The 21,484-nt window shown below is 31.8% G+C and overlaps 1 protein-coding gene across 6 annotated transcripts in view; it reads left to right on the top strand.

Annotated features, from left to right (window-relative positions):
* CPEB2 (cytoplasmic polyadenylation element binding protein 2) overlaps positions 1-21,484 on the top strand; it is a 61,747-nt gene that overhangs the window by 25,141 nt on the left and 15,122 nt on the right. For 3 of the 6 annotated variants that reach the window (XM_059067227.2, XM_059067224.2, XM_067036376.1), the window contains 4 exons: positions 4,543-4,593; positions 11,987-12,010; positions 19,424-19,594; positions 20,930-21,019. In XM_059067227.2, the coding sequence (XP_058923210.1) occupies positions 4,543-4,593; positions 11,987-12,010; positions 19,424-19,594; positions 20,930-21,019 (336 nt within the window). The remainder of the gene's footprint in view (positions 1-4,542; positions 4,594-11,986; positions 12,011-19,423; positions 19,595-20,929; positions 21,020-21,484) is intronic. The other 3 variants (XM_059067229.2, XM_059067225.2, XM_067036377.1) reach the window with 1 other exon arrangement.

Here is a 21,484-nt window from a genome sequence, read left to right as displayed (position 1 = left end):
TTCCTATTAAAAGGAATTGGCAGAATGTGTGGCATTGTTCTTCAGCAATTTTCTCATCAGTAATGAGGCATCATTAACTGTGAATATTGGGGCTTTGGAGATCAATTTTTAGATGTATTCATTAAGAAAAAGAAAACAGTTGTGGAGAAGGGAAAAATTAATCTTGGCAAAAAGCAAAAAACAAGACTTGTCTTTTTCCCTCTTCTCCCCATATTTAAGGGGTTTAGAAATGAACTGATAAAAGCTTGTTCTGTGATTTTTCCATTCACTGAGACAATGTCCTTTCCATGCCCCACATACAAACATATATTTAGGTACTGTGCTTTAGACTGAGCTTATGGTTCACATAACAGAATGAGTTATTTCATTCATCCATTTAATAAATATTTGAGTCTGTTATGTAAATATTTGAGTCTGTTATATATGAAATAAGATGATACTTCATCAAAATGGATATCTTCTTGTTAACTAGAGGCTTTAAATTTGAGAATACACAAACATTAAGAGATGTTGAGGAAGTGATTGCTTCATTTTATCCTTTCCAATTCATATTTGTATAACTTAAAAGAATGTTTAAATCCAAGGAAAAAATGAAATAAGAAATGTTATAATTTTATCACTGTTTGATACGTTCTTTTTATTGGTAGTAAGTAGTTTAGAGAGAGAATTCATATGTTGATATATATCAATAAATGTATATATGTGAATAGTCTAATATTGGCTTAACTTATTGCAGGTCTTTAAATACTGCTTTGTTAAAATTTTAGTAACTGGTAATTTGTCTTTACAATTGGTAAGTTGTATGCAGTTGTCATATTTCTCAGTGTTTTTTGATGCTCTAATATGCATCTGGAATGGCTAACATGAATTGTCTTTTTATATATGTATTATGCATATTAAAATCATAATAGACTAATAAGACAATTTTTGAGACTGTAGGTCCTCTAGTTATTCACTGATACCTAAGAATATATATTTTTCAAAATTGTTTATTTTAAATTGTATAGTATTTTAATGTAAAAGAAAAAGTACCAAGAGGTAGTATATACCCATTACGTATAGATATATTAAAACCACCATTAAATTATTATACTTTATCATATTTTCACAATAATAAGTAATAGCCCAGTTACCTAAAATTCAATTTGCCCAAACTCATTACTAGAGGACTTTATTTGTAAGGTTAGTTTCTTCTGTTATGACAGAAAACTCCTAAGCAGCTTAAACAACATAGTAGTTTTTTTCTTTTACATAAGCATAACACTCCTAGAAGAAATATTGTGATTTTCATGGATCTAGGGTCCTTCTGTTTTGTTGTTCTGCTATCCTTCACACCCAGCTTCTGCCTCATGATCTAAGATGGCTGATTCAACTGAGCCATTGCTTCTACATTCCAACAAGCAGAAGAAAAGGTAAAAGAAAGGTGGAAGATCTTCCCTTTTAAGGATATCTTCCAGAAACTTCACTTACCAATTTTGTTTTACATCCTGTGGGCCACATCTTAGACACATGGGCATACATACATAACTACAAGGAAGGCTGGGAAATTTACTTTTTTACTCTGGGCAGCCCTGTGTCTGTCCATTCGGGTGTCCTAGTATTGACAGAAACAGGTGTTAGTCTGCAACTACCGGTCTGTGCCACAGGCCCTTAGATAATACGGAGAAATTGGCTTTATAGCAATGTGGCTTTTTTCTATTTTTCTTTTCTAAAGTATAAGTTAGCTATTATGCTACATAATCATTCTGTGAATTTTTTAAATGGATGAATTTACCCTACAACCAACCATGCATACTTTTCTCCAGATTATTTTATTAGCTAGGAAGTCATTATAAGAGTGACTAAGTATGGAGCTAATCTGCCTGATTCAAATTCTGCCAGTGCCGCCTGCCAGTGGGGTAACCTTGGGCAAGCTATTTCACCTTTTATGGCAAAGTTTATCTTCAAATGGGAAGATAATAGTACCTAACTCACAGGATTATTATGAGGGTTAAATAATTGGTTGTAAAGAACTTAGAAAAGCTCCTGGCACATCATAAGCCCTCCAGTGTTAGTTATTACTATCAATTGGCAGGTTCTTAATTAAAGTAATTTTAATACTATCCCATGTAAAGTACAGCTGTGAAAGTTGACTTGTAAAGATGTATTAGTATTTCACTGTGGTGGAGGAAAAGTAATTGGGTAATTTTAAAACAGTCTAAATTTGCTTATTTCATTTTGCAATATTTCATTAGTTATATTGAGAGATTTTCTTCTTTGGAGAATTGTATTTTAGAACATATTTACAAATGTATATCCATTTGCAAATAGATACTGTCTTTTGAACTTTCCACATAAGGGGTGTGCCTTTTAAGTCCATTCAGAGACCAGAAGTCAAAGAACTATTAGTAATGAAAATGTCTTGTTACCTGTGTCTTGGGACAAATAAAGTGAACAGTGAACCTATTACAAGATAATTATGTGGTAATTGAAAGTTGAGTGTATTTTGAAGTGGAACTAGTCTTAAGGCTTTGCTTAATTTACTTTTCTTGGACATGTTACTTGAATCCCTGGGCTTGGTTAAATACTCCTTTGTGTTTTTTTATATAGCATACTGTATATAACTCTTCACACTTGGCAGAGTTTATTGAAATTGCATATTTATGTCTGTCTCTTCTGCAGAGACTGTATCTCACTCATATGCGTATCCTCAGCATCCTGCACTATCAGTATACAACACTTAATGAACTTGTTACACTGATCGGAGAAATAGAGGTTGCCATTTTTGTAGGGATTTTTATTTTCAATCTCAAGTAAGAAATAACTGATTTTCTTCATGGCTTTAAGTTGTTCTGTAAATTTGATCAGCTGCAACAAGATGTTTAGAAATAGCATATTTCCAAAATAAACTATGATCCTTCAGACAAAGTACTGTTCCATGCTGTTGAAATCCAGTTTAAGAAAGCTCTGCTTCCTAACTTTCTGTCTTGTGCCTTTTGTGCATACTCTTCTATTTCTTACTCCATACTAAAGTATCACAACAATAAACTTATTTGTATGTTTTTAGAGTATGACAGCTTTATTTAAGAGGTCATTTAGTTAACTAATGTCATGCTCCATGACTTAGGAGTAAATGAGAGGTGGTAAATTGTCCTTTGAAGGACAGAAACATTTACTTTAACTATGTTGAGTCTGAAAACAAAATGTGTAGTTAAATTAGAGCTCAGATGAAGTGTGTGTGTATGTATAAGTATATATATATGTGTATATATATATATATATATATATATATATACACACACACACACACACATACACATACATAGCTATCTATTTTAATGTCAAAATTAGCTTATCTTTGCCACTTGGCTCTTGCACTGGATGGAGATAATCAAATTCCTTAACTTCATAATTAAAAGTCAATAGAAAATATCTGTTTTGCGTGGAATATTTTGGAAAGGATGCTTAGCGTATAAAGTACTTGCTGAAGTGGTAAGGGTAGATGCAGTTAATCTCTACTCCTTACTAATCATGTCAAATCCATTCAGATATTTATTGGTCACCCCCCTCTGGTGTCAGTGCATTACACACTATCATATTGTCTTTTTAAAGGGCTGTGCTAAAGGTTGCTGAAATGTAATCTCACAGATATTTAATTTTTAGAAGTTTTCTAAGTGGATTTTAATGTACCTTTCTAATAGACTATCAGAGATTCAGGCATTAGAGGAAAATCCTGTATTTTAATGGACTACAAACAATGATCATCCTCACTATTGGCATTTAATCAAATAAGTGTTATGATGTAAAACTGCTGGATAAACCACAGTTTGTTCATGCATACTTTTTTTCTCTTCCACAGCAGTATGTAGTACTACTGTCCCTTCTGCATTTTAGTAAATGCAAAACTTCTAATGAAGGATGACTCAAAAGAAGTACTATGCTCTACAGCTTTAATATTTTCAGTTTTTATATTTTTATTTTTATGACATTTATAAACTTTGAACAAGTTAAATTTCCAATATCATTTGTAATAAAACATTTAAGATGTTTTTATTAAACTTCTTTATTTAAATGAAACTGATAATTGAATTCAATGGTAAGTTGTGATAAGTTTGGGGGGCTTATTTTTTTTTAAGATATTTTGGTTTTTTATTTAAGAATGTAAGTTTCTTTCCTTCAAATATCATTTTTGGGAAAAGAAATCTTTAGCAAAAATTGCAAACAGATCTGAAAATATTTTTAAAAGTTTCACATCCTATATTAAATTTGAAAGATTAGGATACCTACATCATTTTCACATTAAAAAAAAACAAATAGGCTTTATTCTATAAGCATTGCTCCCAAATCACATTGTGCTCTTATATTCTAAGAACTAAAGTTAACTTTCTTTTTGTTTTCAATTTTCAAAGATAGTTTTAGTTAATACAATTTGAGCTAAACATTAATTTTTTATTCCTTAAGAACTGTACTGTGCTTAATACAGTTCTCCTTACTCCCCTTCCATTTTTTTGCTTTTCAAACAGTTGCATAATCTTCAAACTTCCCTTTCCTGTCTTTTTAAAGGTCGATTGAGCTATCCACATCCAGGAACTGACAATCTGTTGATGTTAAATGGTAAGTTTTATAACAACATTTTATGTTTCCAATTGATTTATATAAATAAAGATGAATGAATACATGTTTCTCTAAACCTTCCCCATATACACAAGTTTATCATTTTATAAATATTCAGTATAAAAATAAAGCTACAACTCTTCCTGTACAGGAAGCAGAATTAGGAGTTTAAGTGTATTCTCACTGGCAAAAGCAGTCATTAAAGTGTATTTGTGACAGTATGACTTAATTCAATGATCATGACTTTGGAGACAGTCCTGAGTTTGAATATCGGTTTTCCAGTTTATTGTATTAACTTGGCCATTATACATAATGGGCAAGTAACTTCCGTGAGCCTTAGTTTCCCATCTGTGAAATGGGAGTAACAGTCTCAAGGTTCATTATGAAAATTAAATGAGATAATATTTGCAAAGTGCATAGAGCTTGTTACTTATTATAGTACTTGTGTTTATGTTCACCTAAGGAATATACTGGTGATTCTATAATTATGGGAGTCACACCAATTTAATTTATTCTAGCTAGAAAGTTTACACAGTGAATTTTATTCTGGTGGAAAAGAATAAATAAACTTTCATTAAAGTTGTTTTCTTTCTGTGGGGCAAACATTGCATTCAGAGTCACGGTACCTAGGACATCCATGACTGTGGGAGTAGGCATGCAGGATTAAAATATCCTTCACAAAGGTATTTTTAAATCAGAGGGTGGGTCTGAGGAGAGGGAAGTAGGATGAAGAAGGAATGGTAAAGATAGCATAGGACTTCCTTTAAAATACATAATTACTAGAATGGCTTGGCACTTCTTTTTCAGCTAAAACTTTGTTGAAAAAAGATGGCAATGAAATTGAAAAACAAAGGCTGAAAAAACAGCCAGTGTAAAGCTAGACCATGTGAACTCTAGCGTTAAGTAAAAACTAATATTAAGTAAAGATGAAAAGATAGGAATAAAGTCTAGGCTACCTAGGAGATTGTCAGGGTAGATAGGATTTTGGAATGAGAGAAAAATTGAAGATGCAAAACGTTAAGTGAGGTGTTAAATTGATTCATTCAACATTTGACCCTTTTGTTGAGTCACCCACCACGTGCCAGCCTAGTCTAAGCACTGGATTAACTATTAGTAAGAATCTTCAAAGATGGTTAGAGGTAGAATTGTCAAGGTATTAACAATGGGGCCAGACTGCTCTCTAGGCTGGGGCCATGTTCAGGCTAGACCTTACAACGGTCTAGTAGTCCACATTTATGAAGTTAGGGAATTTTGGTGTTTCCATAGACCTTGACCAGAAAGGCACTAGAAATTACATTCCAGGACTTCTTTTTTCTACCATGGAATTAAAAAGACATATCATTTAAGTAGCTGGTCTCTGAACTCTAAATCTGTAACTAAAAATTAGACTGTTGAAATTGAGTTTACAAAACAGAAAATAGATTGTAATCTTTATTACTCTCAGGGCTTGATTTATAAAATAATGATAGCTTTAGGTAATGATAAATTTTTAATATATCGATCCTAACTTACTTAAATTCTTTTCTTTTGGAACAGTCTATGTGGTAAATAAAGATCATTCACATTTCTATTTTAACTTCTAAAAAAAGCAATTCAGTTGAAAAATTTGAATTTGCATATGTTTCAAGTATTCTGTTAAAATCTATCTGAAGGAAAGTATGAGATAATTTGTTAGATCATTCACAGATGTTCTTAGACTACTGAATAATACATAGTAAACTAGGATGATTCAGAAGTATATTGTAATCACAGTAGAATGTGTTGGTTCTGTGTGAGCAGAGCTTAGTAGCCACACTATTTTTACAGCTTATACTTTTTGGTTGCACTAAACATTGAACTAATTGACTTTATCAGTTGTCTGAAGCCTTTATAAATAATCTAGATGTTAGGTTAAAAGTGTTTCATAACATAGTAGACAAAAGCATATTTTATTAAATATATATTTTCAAAGTCATATTTTCAAAATGACTTTGAAAGAGTGAAAATCATGTCCTGTGAATAGATGAAGGAATTGGATCTGTTTGGAGAATATAAAATTAAGGCAGGCAAGAGTTGCATCTGCGGACAAATCTGTTTTTTCATTATGTGAGCATTTTTCACAGAATGCCATTTTAGGGCTACAGTACATACTCAGTACAGTAAGCCATCCTGGAAATTCTGAACTTCTTCTGGCAAGGGACTAGGGGAGAAAAATTATAATGAAACTAGGACATCAAAAGTGTTTCAGCCAGTAGAAACAATTTGATCCAAAGAGATAAAACACTCATTTGGGATCATTGGTTAAGAGGGAAAGCAAGAGTGGAAAATTTGGGTATATTTACAGGGTAAGAAAGTATTTAAATATTAAGGATTTAGATAATTTTTGTAGACAGCAAGGTTATTGAAGAAAGAAGTGAGAATTAAGTGATGTTAATACCAAACCTATGCCTATACTAAATTATTCTTAAATATTATTGACTGATTAAAGAAATTATAGCATCTCGGCACATAGACCTGCTTTTTAAATTGTTTCTCTTTTTAGTTTGTTACAGATTTCACTCATTATTAGGCAATTGATTAAGTAAGTTGTATTACTTAACCAACAAGCATAGCTAATATTACGGACTTTGAAAATCAATATTGGTAATAAATTATACATCAGTATTTCTTTTGTGTGGTGGTTTAGCAGTAGTTCGTAGTGGTTAGCATCACAGACTCTGGAGCCAGGCTATCTGGGTTTACACCCAAGTTTGCTATTTCTATCTGTGTGACCTTGGGCAGCTTCCCTTTGACTCAAGAGTCCTCGTGTAAAAGAGAGGCAGCATGCTGCCTGCTTCAGGGGGATCATGTGAGAAGTGAGTGAATTCATTCATGTACAGTATTTAGAAGAGTTCCTGAAAGTCAAAGTTTGTTGTGGCAATGGGTGATGAACAGTGACAAAAATGACTTTGAAAGAGTAAAAATCATGTCCTGTGAATAGATGGAGTTGGATCTGTTTGGAGAATATAAAATTAAGAGAAGACATAACTGATATTTTCAACTGAAGAATGTTATGTATAATGGACAAAGGTGGCTTGTTTTATGTTATTTCAAAAAGCCAAACTAGAACCATTTGGAAGAAGCTATTTAGGGACAAAATTTGAGTCAATAAAAGTAAAATGACTTCTCAAACAGTGTTTTCTAAAGTGTGGTACACTTGCCCCTTGTGGTATCTAAGATGATTTTTGATGGTGCACAAATACACATTAAAATAAACACATGACTATTACAGCTTAAGAACATTCCTTAGAAAATACAGAACTGGCAGAAATCTGTGATGTTACAGTGGTGCTAGGCTTTATTGAGTCCATTAAAAAATAATACATAAATATGAGTATAGTTGTTATGAAGATAAGGCAAACATTGTAAAGATTTTGTGATTCTACCTTTCTAATTAATTAGCATTATGGCTAAACATGTAAATATTCCTATAAGGGATAAATAGGGACTGGAATAAAGGTCAGGAAGTTGGTAAAAATAGGTAAATCTATGAACTACCCTGGCACATCCCTTAACTCTGAGCCTCTGTTTACTCAGATATAGAAAAAGTTATAATCCCACACCTGTATGTCTCATGAAGTTGTTATATAGATTTTTTTAAAATTTTAACAATAAAAAATGCCATAGAAATGTAACTGCAGATAGGCTCCTACTTCTGAACAGACCATGTTCCTCAATTCATTTAGAAATCCAGATGAATTGACTAGTGGGCACTGCCACTATTGAATAATTCAAATTTTGTAGAAGAGTCCAAATTTAACATCCAGAAGTTCTTTAGGGAAGTCACATTATATAGGAATGGGTGGACTGTTTAAAGACCAAAGGTTTTACTGTCTGATGTTAGAATGACGGCTTTAATGTTTCTAAGTGTATAAATCTTATACTTTTAATTATCAATAGTAAAAAACAAAATACAAAATTTTGAAAAACACCCTGTTTTTTCCATAGAAGTAAGGAGCAATACAAAATGATGTATCTGAGTATTTGTTTCTATTACTGTAGGAATTACTGTACTCCCTTCACATGTCTCCCAAGGAAAATAGCTTACATTTTTATTAGTACATATGATTTTTCAAAAGGAGAACAGATAGAGCAGAAGTGGGGAAGGGGTGGCATTAGCAAGCTGGTTTGAAATTCAAATTTGTCGTGATTAGCCACATACAGCCATGTTTGTAATCAAGAGCCTGCTCTACTTTGGGAGGAAGTTATGTGTATCTTTTAATTAAGAAAATTTACTCAGTAATGAAATTGTTTTAAGTATATTAAGTTATGAAAATAGGAAACTTGAGTATGCAATCAGTTCTTTTTTTTATGCTGATGGAAATGAAGTAGATAGCAGCAGATTTATTTTGGATCTTGAAAAGGATTATGATTTGGGAGGCATATTTCTCTCCTCGGTTTTGGCTTTTTTAGAGCAAAAAATAAGAATGTCATTAGTTTCACACCAAGAGAACTTTAACCTTTAAATATTTCCAGCTGATTTGGTATGTTTACCTATCCCTTCCTCCAGCTGCAGTAATTCAGGTATCACAAACTATAGCTAAGAGTCAATATATAAGGGCACAAAGGTCCTAAGGAGAATGTTAGAATTATCCTGTTTCTTTTTTAGTATCTGTGGGTTAGAATCTAAATAAGATCATTGGTAATTCAGGACCAAAATGTAAAGTCCCTTGTAAGGAAGGTCTTCAGGCTTTTCTCACATCGTTCTTATTACCTTCATTTAAAACAAAGAAATATATATATGTGTGTGTGTATAATATATATTTTAACACACATGCATAATATATATATTTACACATGTATGTTAAATAGCCAATTCCTCACTTTTTCTAAGGCTTTATAAATTTATGTAACTGAAATTTAATATTATAAATGTAGTGTTTTATACAACAAATTATTTTCTTTTTTTCTAAATCATATTCTAAATGAGTTTAGGAGGAACATATTGTTTTAAGAAGTCTCTTAATTAAAACATAATACTAGACATTTAATGATTTTTCTTTCTCACTGAGGATTTCTGATTCAGTTGCAGTGGGACATATCCCTGAAATTCACATAGAAATATCGGTAGAAAAAGTGAGTACACATACCACTGTTTAGCGTGGTGGTGGTAGCAGATTGGTTACTTCCATGACAGGGAAGAGGAAACGTTTCACATGGTTTAGCTTCATCTGCAGTCAGTTCTATTTTTGGTAATGTAAAGACTTGGAATCTGAGAGTTGTCCAAAAAATAAGTGCAATAGCTCTTTACAGGATTCTAAAATTCTTCAGGTATGAGATAGTTGGAGAAATTTTCTAAATAATGTGTTCAAGCCTAGGACTGAAATGAAACCTAAGATGTTGTGAGTGTTTGTGCATATTTTCACTATTTTAATATTGAGTAGCCTCATCTAAGAAGCATAAACTGGTTATGATGTCATTAATTTTCTCAATAGATCATGAATTATGTTACACATTATTATTTCATCATTCATAATTTGACTTTAAATTTGATTAAAAGTTTCATTTGCTTTATAAATGTTTGACCCTCTACAGCTATGAATGAAATTCCCCAAAGCAAATTTATACTGGATTAATGTCATTAGACCAGGCCTAAGGATTAGCAGGAAGCCCAGCTCCTAAGACATGCTGTGAAGTGTTTTGGGACTTATTGACCATTTCCATGCTTAATACAACTAGTAAGACTTCAGGGAATTCATTCTTCTATAGCCTGTTCTTGATAGCTCCTTTTATAATTCCTATTGTCTGATTTTCCATAGTTGACTTCCATCTCTTTGAAACCCTGTTTTCCTTAAGGCCTATATATAAGTTTTAGAAGACCTACACAACAAACTTCTAAATGCTGGTTCCACCCCTACCCTCATCCTATACTAATATAAAGGTCAGGTAAGCTATATATAATCTATATCTACCCAGATTATATATACATAAACACACACAGAGGTAAGCTATGTATAAACTAGTATACAGGTCAGGTAAATCTGCCAGGCTTTGAGGTAACTGGATATCATGGACAGGTTTAAGTCTGCAGCAGATTATATAACTAAAGACAGTAGACTGGCAGGGATGCCAATGAAGTTACTTTATATAAAAGACTAGTATTTATTGACTTATTTCTTGAAGTGTAAACGATTAAGAGCTTTCAAGTTTGATTTTCCTCCTTTTTATTATAGGGGAACCACTGCTGTATCCTCACCTTGTAGGCACACTTCTTTATATTAAAGCCTTATTAGTATAATTTTTTTTTAAATTTTGTGAAATCTCTATAATAGAATGTATTTAATGAGATGAAATGTTTTCCTTTGATCTTTAAGTTTTATACCTTTGGAGAAACTACATTTCTGACAACTTTTAATATATATTTTGATTTGAAATTTTTCAATATCAAATTTTTCCCAGGCCTAAAAAAATCCATGAACATAAATTAAGATCTTGATTTTGACAGTCGTTTTTGGTTTACTGGTAATTCCAGAGTGGAAATACTCATTGTATACTCAGATTTGGGGGGAGGAGTTATTTAAAACAAGTTGCACATTTTATCAAGCTGGTACTTTCTTATGAAAAATAAATTGCTGTATTTTTTATCCATGAGGAATTATGTAAACTGCTAATAACATAGGTTGAAATGCTTTCTGCTTTATAGTTTTACAATATTTAACACATGTACTATTCTTTGATGATACTAATAATAATTTGTATCTAAATCCCTCTTACTCCAGATGTAGAGACATAAACGCTTAGTTAGCTGTTATAAATTGTGCCAAAAAGATTGAAAGCATTATTAGTTATATCATTAATCATTTCTTCAGCTAAGCAAGTTTGAACATGGATTTATTTCTTTACATTCTATCTAAACTCTGCAGGCTTCAGAGAATGAATTTAATGTTGTTATATATTTTCATTCTTCTGTGTCTTCCATTTACTTTTTCCATGCAGGGCTTGGTATAAAGTGATTTAGATCTGAATTACTAGTTGGACAGTATATGCTATATATCACTCTTTATAATAAGTAGAAAAACAAGGATTTAATTCAAGTTATTTCCATTCATTGGGAAAATTATTTGGGTTGCTATTTAACTGTAAAGTGTTACATATTCCTGTCCTGATGAGATGAAACAAATACTTATTCATGAATTTTAACATGAATGAGAATAAATTATATTTTTCCTGTTAATTTCACAGTTTTTATACAGTTCAGGTGATACATATATGAGTGCTTTGTAAATATTAAAACACCATGCTGATGTTATATGATGACATTGTGGTAGCTCTTAAGGCAAAGTAGCACTAATTTCCAGATGCCCACATAGCTTTTGTATATGTGGGCTTATTTTTAGTTCTGACATTTTACAATTTGTCCTTTGTTTACATGCAGCAAGGAGTTATGGGCGAAGACGAGGTAATTCATTTCTGTTTGCTATGGTATAACTCTAATTGGGTTTTACTGATCAATGTTGTAATTAATTATCCCAGATTTATTATGCAATGTCTGGAAACTCACAGAAAAAAATTGTATTTTGATTTGAGCACTTGTCAAAGTTTTGAATCCTAAATATCTTAACCTTTAAAGTACATTTTCATACTAATATGGTTATTTAATAAACTTTTCCATTTTAAGCTGTCCAGATTTTAACTGTTTTAAAGTTATTTGTGTATCTTTTAAAATAAACCTGCTGTTTATAGTTTTTTTAAGACATTTATTTAATAAATACTAGTGAAGGTGACATGCTCTCTCAATCTGTAACTGATTGTCTTATGTATGTAATTTACAACTCTAGTTTATTAGTTTTATGTTTGACCCAGTTGAAAATGACAAATACCAAACAGATTACTGTTAACACTGATATATAGAAATCATGTTGCTAATACTTCTCTGTGTCTTCTAAGAATATAATAGTTTCCCTCTCCCTGTCTCTAACACCACACACACACACACACACACACACACACACACACACACACACACACACACACACACACACACACACACACATTCTTTTTCTCTCCCACAAAAGTCTTCCCCTCTGGGTTCTTGTTATCTTAAGGAAAAGGCCAGAACTATATGATACTGTACTATTCAGCTTCCTAGGAAAGCAGCTGACATTTTCCGTGGCTTAAACTTTGCTTTTCTTTTTCATGTGCAGAAATTGATGGGGAGAAAGGTAGATGTGATAATGGAATGAGAAGAAGCAAAAGTAACTTTACACTAAATAGTCCTCTAAGTGACCAACAATCATACTATTTATGTAGTTGTTGTAAGTGCCAAACTGAATGAAAGGATTTTCCTTGACCCCTAAAATCTCCCTTGAGCCATGGAGGATAGACAGTGATAATAGTGCCTTCTGATAAATTTTATATATGTGTGCCAGTTCTTCAATTTCTTTTTATCTAGTCAGGAGTGTGTTACTTTGAAAACAAACAAGCAAAACCATTTGTCACCATTGACGACAGAAACTAGTATTTTATATTTGTAAGTAGTATTTCGAGTTTTGTATTTCACATTGTCTGAATTTAACTTCATTTTCAGAATTTGGTTTCTTCAAATGCTTCACTGAATCTCTTGGTTCTTTATTTTTCTAACTAAGAAATTAGAGGTTATAGAAACTCAAGACTTAGAAAACTGAAGCTGAATGACTTTCTAAAGATTGTTACTAGCCACTGAGAAGAGGGGAAGAATTGAGAATTTTAGTACCTATTTTCAGTTCTATGCACTATCTTATTTCACTATGCTATTTTAATATGGAGCTTTAATTCTCTTGAAAAAACCCATTTACCAATCTGTTATTTTTTAGGTATTTTTGAAACTATAGAGCAATTTAGGATTCTTTTCTTTTTATACACTTTTCATCTTTTAACCTTAGTGTGATTTATGTTTATATCTCTGTCCTCTGGGAGCCATAAAGATTTCCTCTACTTCAGAACTGCCTCCCAGCATTGGAAGAAAGATCTCACATGGTTTTAAAGCTTTTGGTAGAAGCCTTCTATAGGACAGAACTGACAGTTGTCACATTTATATGGCTTAGTTTGGGGGGTAACACCTGAATTTTCCTCTCAAATTACATGGCATTAGTAATTCTTTTAGTTGGTCCTCTGTGAATAGTAGGAGTCTGCTTTTACAATTTTGGATTTGATGGTCAGATGAAAATATTCCATGATAAATCATAATATAAAAAAGAATATATATATAATATATATAACTGAGTCACTTTGCTGTACAGCAGAAATCAACATTGTAAATCAACTATACTTCAATAAAAATTTTTTAAAAGCTTACCCATTAGAAATAACTATTGAGAGATTTTATTTGAGTTTGAAAGTACTTTAACACAGTAAGTAATAAGACATTACAAAAAAAAAGCCACATACCAAAGGAATGACTCAGAAAGAGCTAGAAGTAGCCTGGCTCTCTTCCTATTTTCTACTCATTTTTTCCTCTTCCTATGCTAGATGTTATATCAGTATCACATCAATAACCTTTTAACTACCAAAGACCCCTTTTATGGGTTTCATGTTTTAGATTTGGTCCATCAAAGGAAGTACATTTATTCGTTTATTTAGTCATTTTTCTTTTCTGAAAAGAAATCTCATACACATCAGATCTGTTGATGTGGGATGTGTCACACTGAGTTGATATAATTTTTGCCAAAAAATAAGACATTGTTCTTTACCAGAGCAGTGGTGGGTGGACAGTATTATTTTCTCAAGGCATTTTGTCTTTATAATCTAATTTAGGAATAACTATTTTTTCTTCTTTTGTCACCTTTGACTCAACTTTAGGCTCAGGCAGAGTAGATGTTTTCATTTAAAAGATTTCCCACTTGACTGCAGTAAAACCAAATTACTACCAAAATGAATTTATATATTTTAATATCTTTAATAATGTCAACATAAGAACTTTAAATCAAACTGGGTAAAGATATTAATATATGAAATATACCTTAGGAATAATCAAAATTTAATTATACTGAAAGTAATTAAGAAAAAGCAAAGATTTCTTTCCCTGCTTTTCATTTGTGTCCTGCCCCCAGCTCCTATGTATTTCTGTACTGTGGGAGCCATAAAGAGTTCTTATACTTCAGTGCTGCCTGGCAGCCAGGATTAGAAAGGAGAAAGACTCTCACATCTATCTTTTGTATTTATTGTCTGTTCAATGTTTATTCCATTCTGAGAGTGAACATACTCGTCTGAGCTTGGAGTAGGGTGGAAGGTTGTGAAGGGAGGTGTGAAATGTAACTTAAACTCTATCTCTCAATCTAAAATATTTCTATTATGGCAATCTTCCCTTTAATAAAGGATTAAAGGGCTGCTCTACTCCAGAAGGAGTAAAAATATATAGAATATTTTTTTAAATAATAGAAATAAAGAACCTACAGTATTTTAGTTAGTGGTACTAAACACCACAAAGAAATCTTTTCTAGCAGACAAGCAAAGCTTTAGTTTGTAGATTTTAGTAGATTATATATGGAATGAGAAGATAGGAGAAATACATTTTAAAGGGAATGAAAATATGGAGGTTTAATTAGAGAGGTTGGATTTATTCATACTGTGTATGTAGCCATACATATGGTATGGTATCTCATTGTGGTTTTGATTTGCATTTCCCTGATGATTAGTGATGTTGAGTATATTTTTGTGTATCTGTTGGCCATCTGTATGTCTTCTTTGGAAAAATATCTATTCAAGTCCTCTGCTCATTTTTGTTGTGGTTGTTGTTGTTGTTGATAATTGAGTTGAATGAGTTATTTATATATTTTGCATATCAACCCCTTATTGAATATATCATTTACAAATACATCTCCTATTCAGTTGATTGCCTTTTCATTTTGTTGATGATTTCCTTCAGTGTGCAACGCTTTTTACAGTTTGATGTAGTCCCATTTGTTTATTTTTGCTTTGTTATCCTTGCCTGAGAAGACATATTCAAAAAAGTATTGCTAAGACCACTGTCAAAGAGCTTATTGCCTATGTTTTCTTCTAGGAGTTTTAGGTCTTACATTTAAGTCTTTAATCCATTTTGAGTTTATTTTTGTATATGGTGTGAGAAAGTAGTTCAGTTTCATTCTTTTGCATGTAGCTGTTCAGTTTTCCCAGCACCGTTTATTGAAGGGACTGTCTTTTCTCATTGTATATTCTTGCCTTCTTTGTCATATAGATTAATTGACCATATAAGCGAGGATTTATTTCTGGGCTCTCTGTTCTGTTCCATTGATCTATGTGTCTGTTTCTATGTCAGTACCATACTGTCTTGATTACTCTAGCTTTTTAGTATAGCTTAAAATCAGGGAGCTTGATACCTCCAGCTTTGTTCTTCTTTCTGAAGATTGCTTTGGCTATTCAAGGTTTTGTTTTGTTTTTTTATGGTTCTATACAAATTTTAGGATTATTTGTCCTAGTTGTGTGAAAAATGCCATTGGTATCTTAATAGAGATTGCATTGAATCTGTAGATTGCTTTGAGTAGTATGGAAATTTTAACAATATTAATTCTCCTATGAGCACAGTATATTTTTCCATTTATTTGCATCATCTTCAATTTCTTTCATCAGTGCCTTATAGTTTTTAGACTATAGGTCTTTCACCTCCTTACTTAAGTTTATTCCTAGGTATTTTATTCTTTTTGATGTGATTGTAAGTGGGATCATTTTCTTGCTTTCCCTTTTCTGATAGTTCATTATTAGTGTGTAGAAATGCAACAAATTTCTATATGTTAATTATTTTGATAACTGTGAGAGAATGGACGAAATCTTCAAAGCATGACCAAAAAATAGCCAGGGTAATACTATAAGACAGGGTCAGCAAACTATAACCCACAAGCCAAGGCTTCTGGTTTTTTAAACAAAGTTTTATTACAACACAGTCATGCCCATTCAGTTACTTTTTGTCTGGTTGCTTTGGAGCTACAGTGATGACAATTGAGTAGTTGGCCTACAAAGTCTAAAATATTTACTATCTGGCCCTTTACAGAAAAAACTTGCTAATCCCTCCTCCTCGAAGAGACTGACTTACCTACTCTACACCTATACCCAGACATACCAATTTTTAAAAGAAACAAAATTTTAGTGAACTTAATTTTAAAGTAAATATATTATGTCCAGACATTAATTTACAAAGACATACAGGGTACTAGGTTTTAATTGATTGTGTAAATTAAATATCTTATTCATTCTCTGTGAGAAAAGGACAAACCTATTATTGGGGCAAAATACTTTTAAGTAATAAATGTACCTTAGAGCTCCTGTCTCAGTTCTTTGGAGAAACGTGTGATAGTGATTCTATCTGATTAAACAGATGGTGCCTGAGAGAGATCAGTCCTGGACCTACTTCTGTTGTTTTGATAGTTTTTTTAATCCTTGCATATGAAATAAAAATCATACCATCACACTGGTGGGTTATTTAACCCAGTAAAGTGGCTGCTAGGATCTTGAGGATGGGAGGAATATTCATTCTTAATAATAATAGTTTGTTTTGTGTTTGCTTTTATTTTTAAAACAACAATCAGTAAATAAAAGTACAGATATACATTGATATCAAAGAACCATGCTTAGCTTTAAGCTATAAATTGACTAATTTTGTACAAATGTTTTCTTTTCCTCTCCTGGTAATTTTAGTTTTCTTTTTTATTCATGAACTTGATGAACTTTGCTGAGAAGTATATCGATTTTTTAAGTTATCAGAGAGCCAACTTTTGCCTTTATTGACTTTTTTTTATGTTAGTTTGTTTTCTGTGTCATTGATTTTACTTTTTTCATTTCCTTGATTCTACTCTTTTTGTATTTAATTTATTCTTTTTCTATCTCTTTGTGGCAGAAACTAGGATTATTTATTTTAAGCATTTATTAATTTCTAATATGCATTTAAAACTATAAAATTCCCTGTAAGTATGAAAATTTTCCTCTAAGTAAGCAGTTCTTGCTACATTGCACAGATTTTATATTGTGATTTCATTATCAGTCAATTTCATTCTTTTGAGGTGTAAAACCTGAAAATATATCCTAGTTTCAGAGCAAGAAAGGAGAAAAGTAATTTAATTTTGGTTGAAAACTGTTGTAAATATTTTAGTCCAAATCACTTTATGATCCAGCTCTACTTTTCTCAACACATATAATTTTACCTTTACTGCCAGTCATTTTCATGGATCATTCATAGAAAGTATGTTTAAAGTACATGGAAGACATAATTACTAACTGGTTCTCCTTTTATTGTCATGTTGATTTGGGTTATAGGGAAGGATAATTGGAAAGGTAAAAAATAATATTCTTGTTGGTGATATATATTTAGTTAACTCCTCTTTTAAATGGGTATTTAACTCTATAACTTTTCTGGCTTCTAGAAAGAAAGTGGTTATGATTTTCCAGCAATGAAGATTCTTGTCAGTATGGCCAGTATGTGACATATTCCTAGCCTTTCCATTACATCCTTCATTCAGCTGAACTTTGGTTAATAGATTTTAGACATATAGATTATAGATTTTGATAGTTATTTTACTAACTGTAGTATTTATTATAATTAGAAATAAAGAATAATTCATTGATATATAATGAATATTCTTACAATATTATAGTTAAGAAAAAATTTTAAGTCATTTTGGGTCACTTGTGTGACATTGCTTATGTAGTGATATTCTTTGTCACTGCATTCAGTATTTCTACTTAAGTATTGCCATGTCTGAAATAAGTATAAAATTTGGATTTGCCATTTTAATCAAAAACTAGTTAATGTGCATGTTGTTTCTCTACCTCATCTTATTCCTTTTAAAATATACAATTATTTACTTAAAGTCCAACCATAGAAAGTTGAACCAGTTATTCATAATTAATATTACTTTTGATGGTTCTTGATGAGGTTCATTTTAAGGAAAATAGTTTCATTTTGAAGAGCTTTCTTTCCATTGATCACAAAGAATATTGACTTTTTTTCTCATTGGTCCTTATTCCTGATAGCAAAGGTATTGGGAAAGCTAAATATCCAGAGTTACTCAGTGAACATAGGTATCTCTCAGAACGTCTTACTTAAACTGAATTTGAATCTGCAGAATAATTTGTTTCCTATTACCAAATATGATCTTTCTCCCTGTTTTTGGTCTTATAAAATTAAAATTCTTATTTCTAACATCTAGCTAGCTGTAGTTCACAGACATGTAGCCCCTTCCTTCTCACCTCAACCCCAATTCCATGCAGGCCACAGAGTTTAGCATCAGGATTGCTGCAGAGGATTATACAGACTGTGCCCATACGAGGGTGGGCTCAGATGGGGACTGAAGTCCTAGAGGGCGTGCCTTTCTCTGTTTTGCATATGTGCAGAAGCCCTGTCTACCCTTTTATGTAATTGACACACATGCAGTAAATGAATTCAGGGTCTTATATGCAAGTATTACTTGGTGCTTCTGTCCTTACTTACTGTAGTCTGCAAGTGGTTTTTTATTGTCTTATCTGCTTAGTCTGTGCCATTTCTTTCTGCCACCAGTTTCTAAAAGGTTTCTCCTAAAATCTTTCTTCTAAAAGGTTACACATCCAGTCTACCCATCCCCATACATCAGATTCTTGCTGCTTTCCATGAGAAATTGAAGTGATTTAGTGTTTGTTTGTGATGTAATTGTTGTCATATGACCATGTTTATTTCTAAGTCTCCTCAGACAGCTTCTCTCTTGAATCTAGGTAATTAAACCTTTAAACTCTGAATTTTCCTTAATTTTTTTATGCCTATGTCACCTTCAATTTTAAGCCTTTGAATTTGTTGTTGCTCTTTTTATGCCTGACTTCAATTTATCATTTTCTTAGATCTGAGATTCAAGTTATATTTGTTCTTATATTTTAGGTCGTTCTTCCCTCTTTCCAATAGATGATGGCTTGCTGGATGATGGACATAATGATCAAGTTGGTGTTTTAAATTCACCCACATGTTACTCAGCTCATCAAAATGGAGAGCGAATAGAACGTTTCTCTCGAAAAGTTTTTGTTGGTGGTCTTCCTCCAGATATTGATGAAGGTAAAATGATTATTTGGCATATAAAAAAACAAACCTGAAATATAATGTGAATGAGGATATGGAGTTATTACCTCTAGAGATTTTCAGTTAAAATGGATATCCATCTCTGTTTAAATATTTTGTCACCTGTTGAAATATAAAGATAATTGAACAAATAACTTTTTTAAAGTTTGTTTCTTTACTTGATATCTTATGCATATTGTTATTGTGAGCATTTTTTGTAAATAAGATTTTCATCTAGTTCATCTCCCACTTATGTTTTTAAATATAGAACATATTTGAATACATTAAACTTTTTGTTTTATGTATTTATTTAAAACTTTTTTAACCTTTTTATATGACTATAACATGCATGCATGCACACACACACACACACACACACACACACACACACACACAATGAATTAAAGGTAACCAACCAACCACAAAACTTTACCTGTAACGCATGACAGTTAAAAATTCAATTTCTTTAAGGAGAAATGTGCTTTTAGAAACATGTAAGAAAAGAGGCTATAAAACCCAAGTGAGTAATGGAAACAGTACATAAACAGGAAATTTAGGTTATACAAAGACTAATAAGCGTATGTAAAAATTATCATGTGTAATAATAACAAAAGAAAAATAATTCAAGATTAAAAATACTGAAACTAATATTTGCAAAGCTGTGGGAAATCTGCCACTCTCATTCACAACTTACTAATAGAGCATATATTGCTACATTTGGGGAATTTTTATCAGTTGTAATTCAAATATCCAAAAACTTATTCTATGTATTAATCAGTATAATAAAGTTTCCATGTGATAAAATAACCTAGAACATGTCATTGGATGTGACCTGTATGTCTTTCAGTGAAACTACCTGGCATGTATCAGACCCTAGTATATTTTAGAAATATTATAGCTTTACATGTCTTGTTTCAGCAGCCCTTTATTTCCTACAATATTTTACTTTATCAAGCAGTAATGGATCTCTTTATGGATCTTTAACTTGATATAATGTTGGCATGTTTTTCAAGCCAGTGATATTTATGATTTGGTATACTATAAATCCATTAGTGTCCATACATTAGTATGTAAAATTTTAGAAGTCACACTGAATTGATTATTCTAGCCAATATGCTACTTAAAAACTATTTTGATTAAAATAGCTATTAAGATTTATGTATCATTTTAGTGAGGATATTAGACATGTTTCTAGTATTTATATTCTAGTTTATCTTAGGCTATTTGGTACTTTAAATTTTTAAATCTTTAAAATAGCATATAAAATATAGGAGTTTTTTAGAATGCATCATTAAAACTGATTCCTAATTCATATTATTGTACTTTTTTAAGATGAAATAACTGCTAGCTTCAGAAGATTTGGGCCTTTGGTAGTAGATTGGCCTCATAAAGCAGAAAGCAAGTCCTATTTTCCACCAAAAGGTAAGAGATTGTTTTGTTAATATTTGCTAGGGAATAAGTTATATGAGAGCTAATTTTCTCTGCCTAAAGTATCATTCTAAGTAACTTGGGTACAGACATATAATAAAGTGTCTCTGATCAGTGAAATTAAGAAATGTGTGAAGTGAGAATAAGATATAAACCTATGACTATTTTAAGTATTGCAAGATATACATAAGTGTTCCAGATAATAGCAGATAACAAGAGAGCAGTACTCTGTTGGCGAATTCAGATAGAGAAGAAAATGAATGTTCAGAAAAAAACTCAACTACATAAAGAGATAAAATGTGCAGAGGATGCCTAGTTGTGTTAGTTACATATTGCCAGGATACTACTGTGACTGGTCACCAGAGTACAAGAATCACAAATTGAGTGCACATTCATTTGAGCAAAGCAATGCCACAGTCAGTGGGGACAGGAAGGATCACCTCACCCGCCCAGAGTGAG

The sequence above is a fragment of the Kogia breviceps genome, chromosome 6, assembly GCF_026419965.1.
Source record: "Kogia breviceps isolate mKogBre1 chromosome 6, mKogBre1 haplotype 1, whole genome shotgun sequence".
Taxonomy (NCBI): Eukaryota; Metazoa; Chordata; class Mammalia; order Artiodactyla; family Physeteridae; genus Kogia; species Kogia breviceps.
The sequence above is the reverse complement of the archived record's forward strand: the minus strand, read 5'-3'. Positions and strand labels throughout refer to the sequence as shown.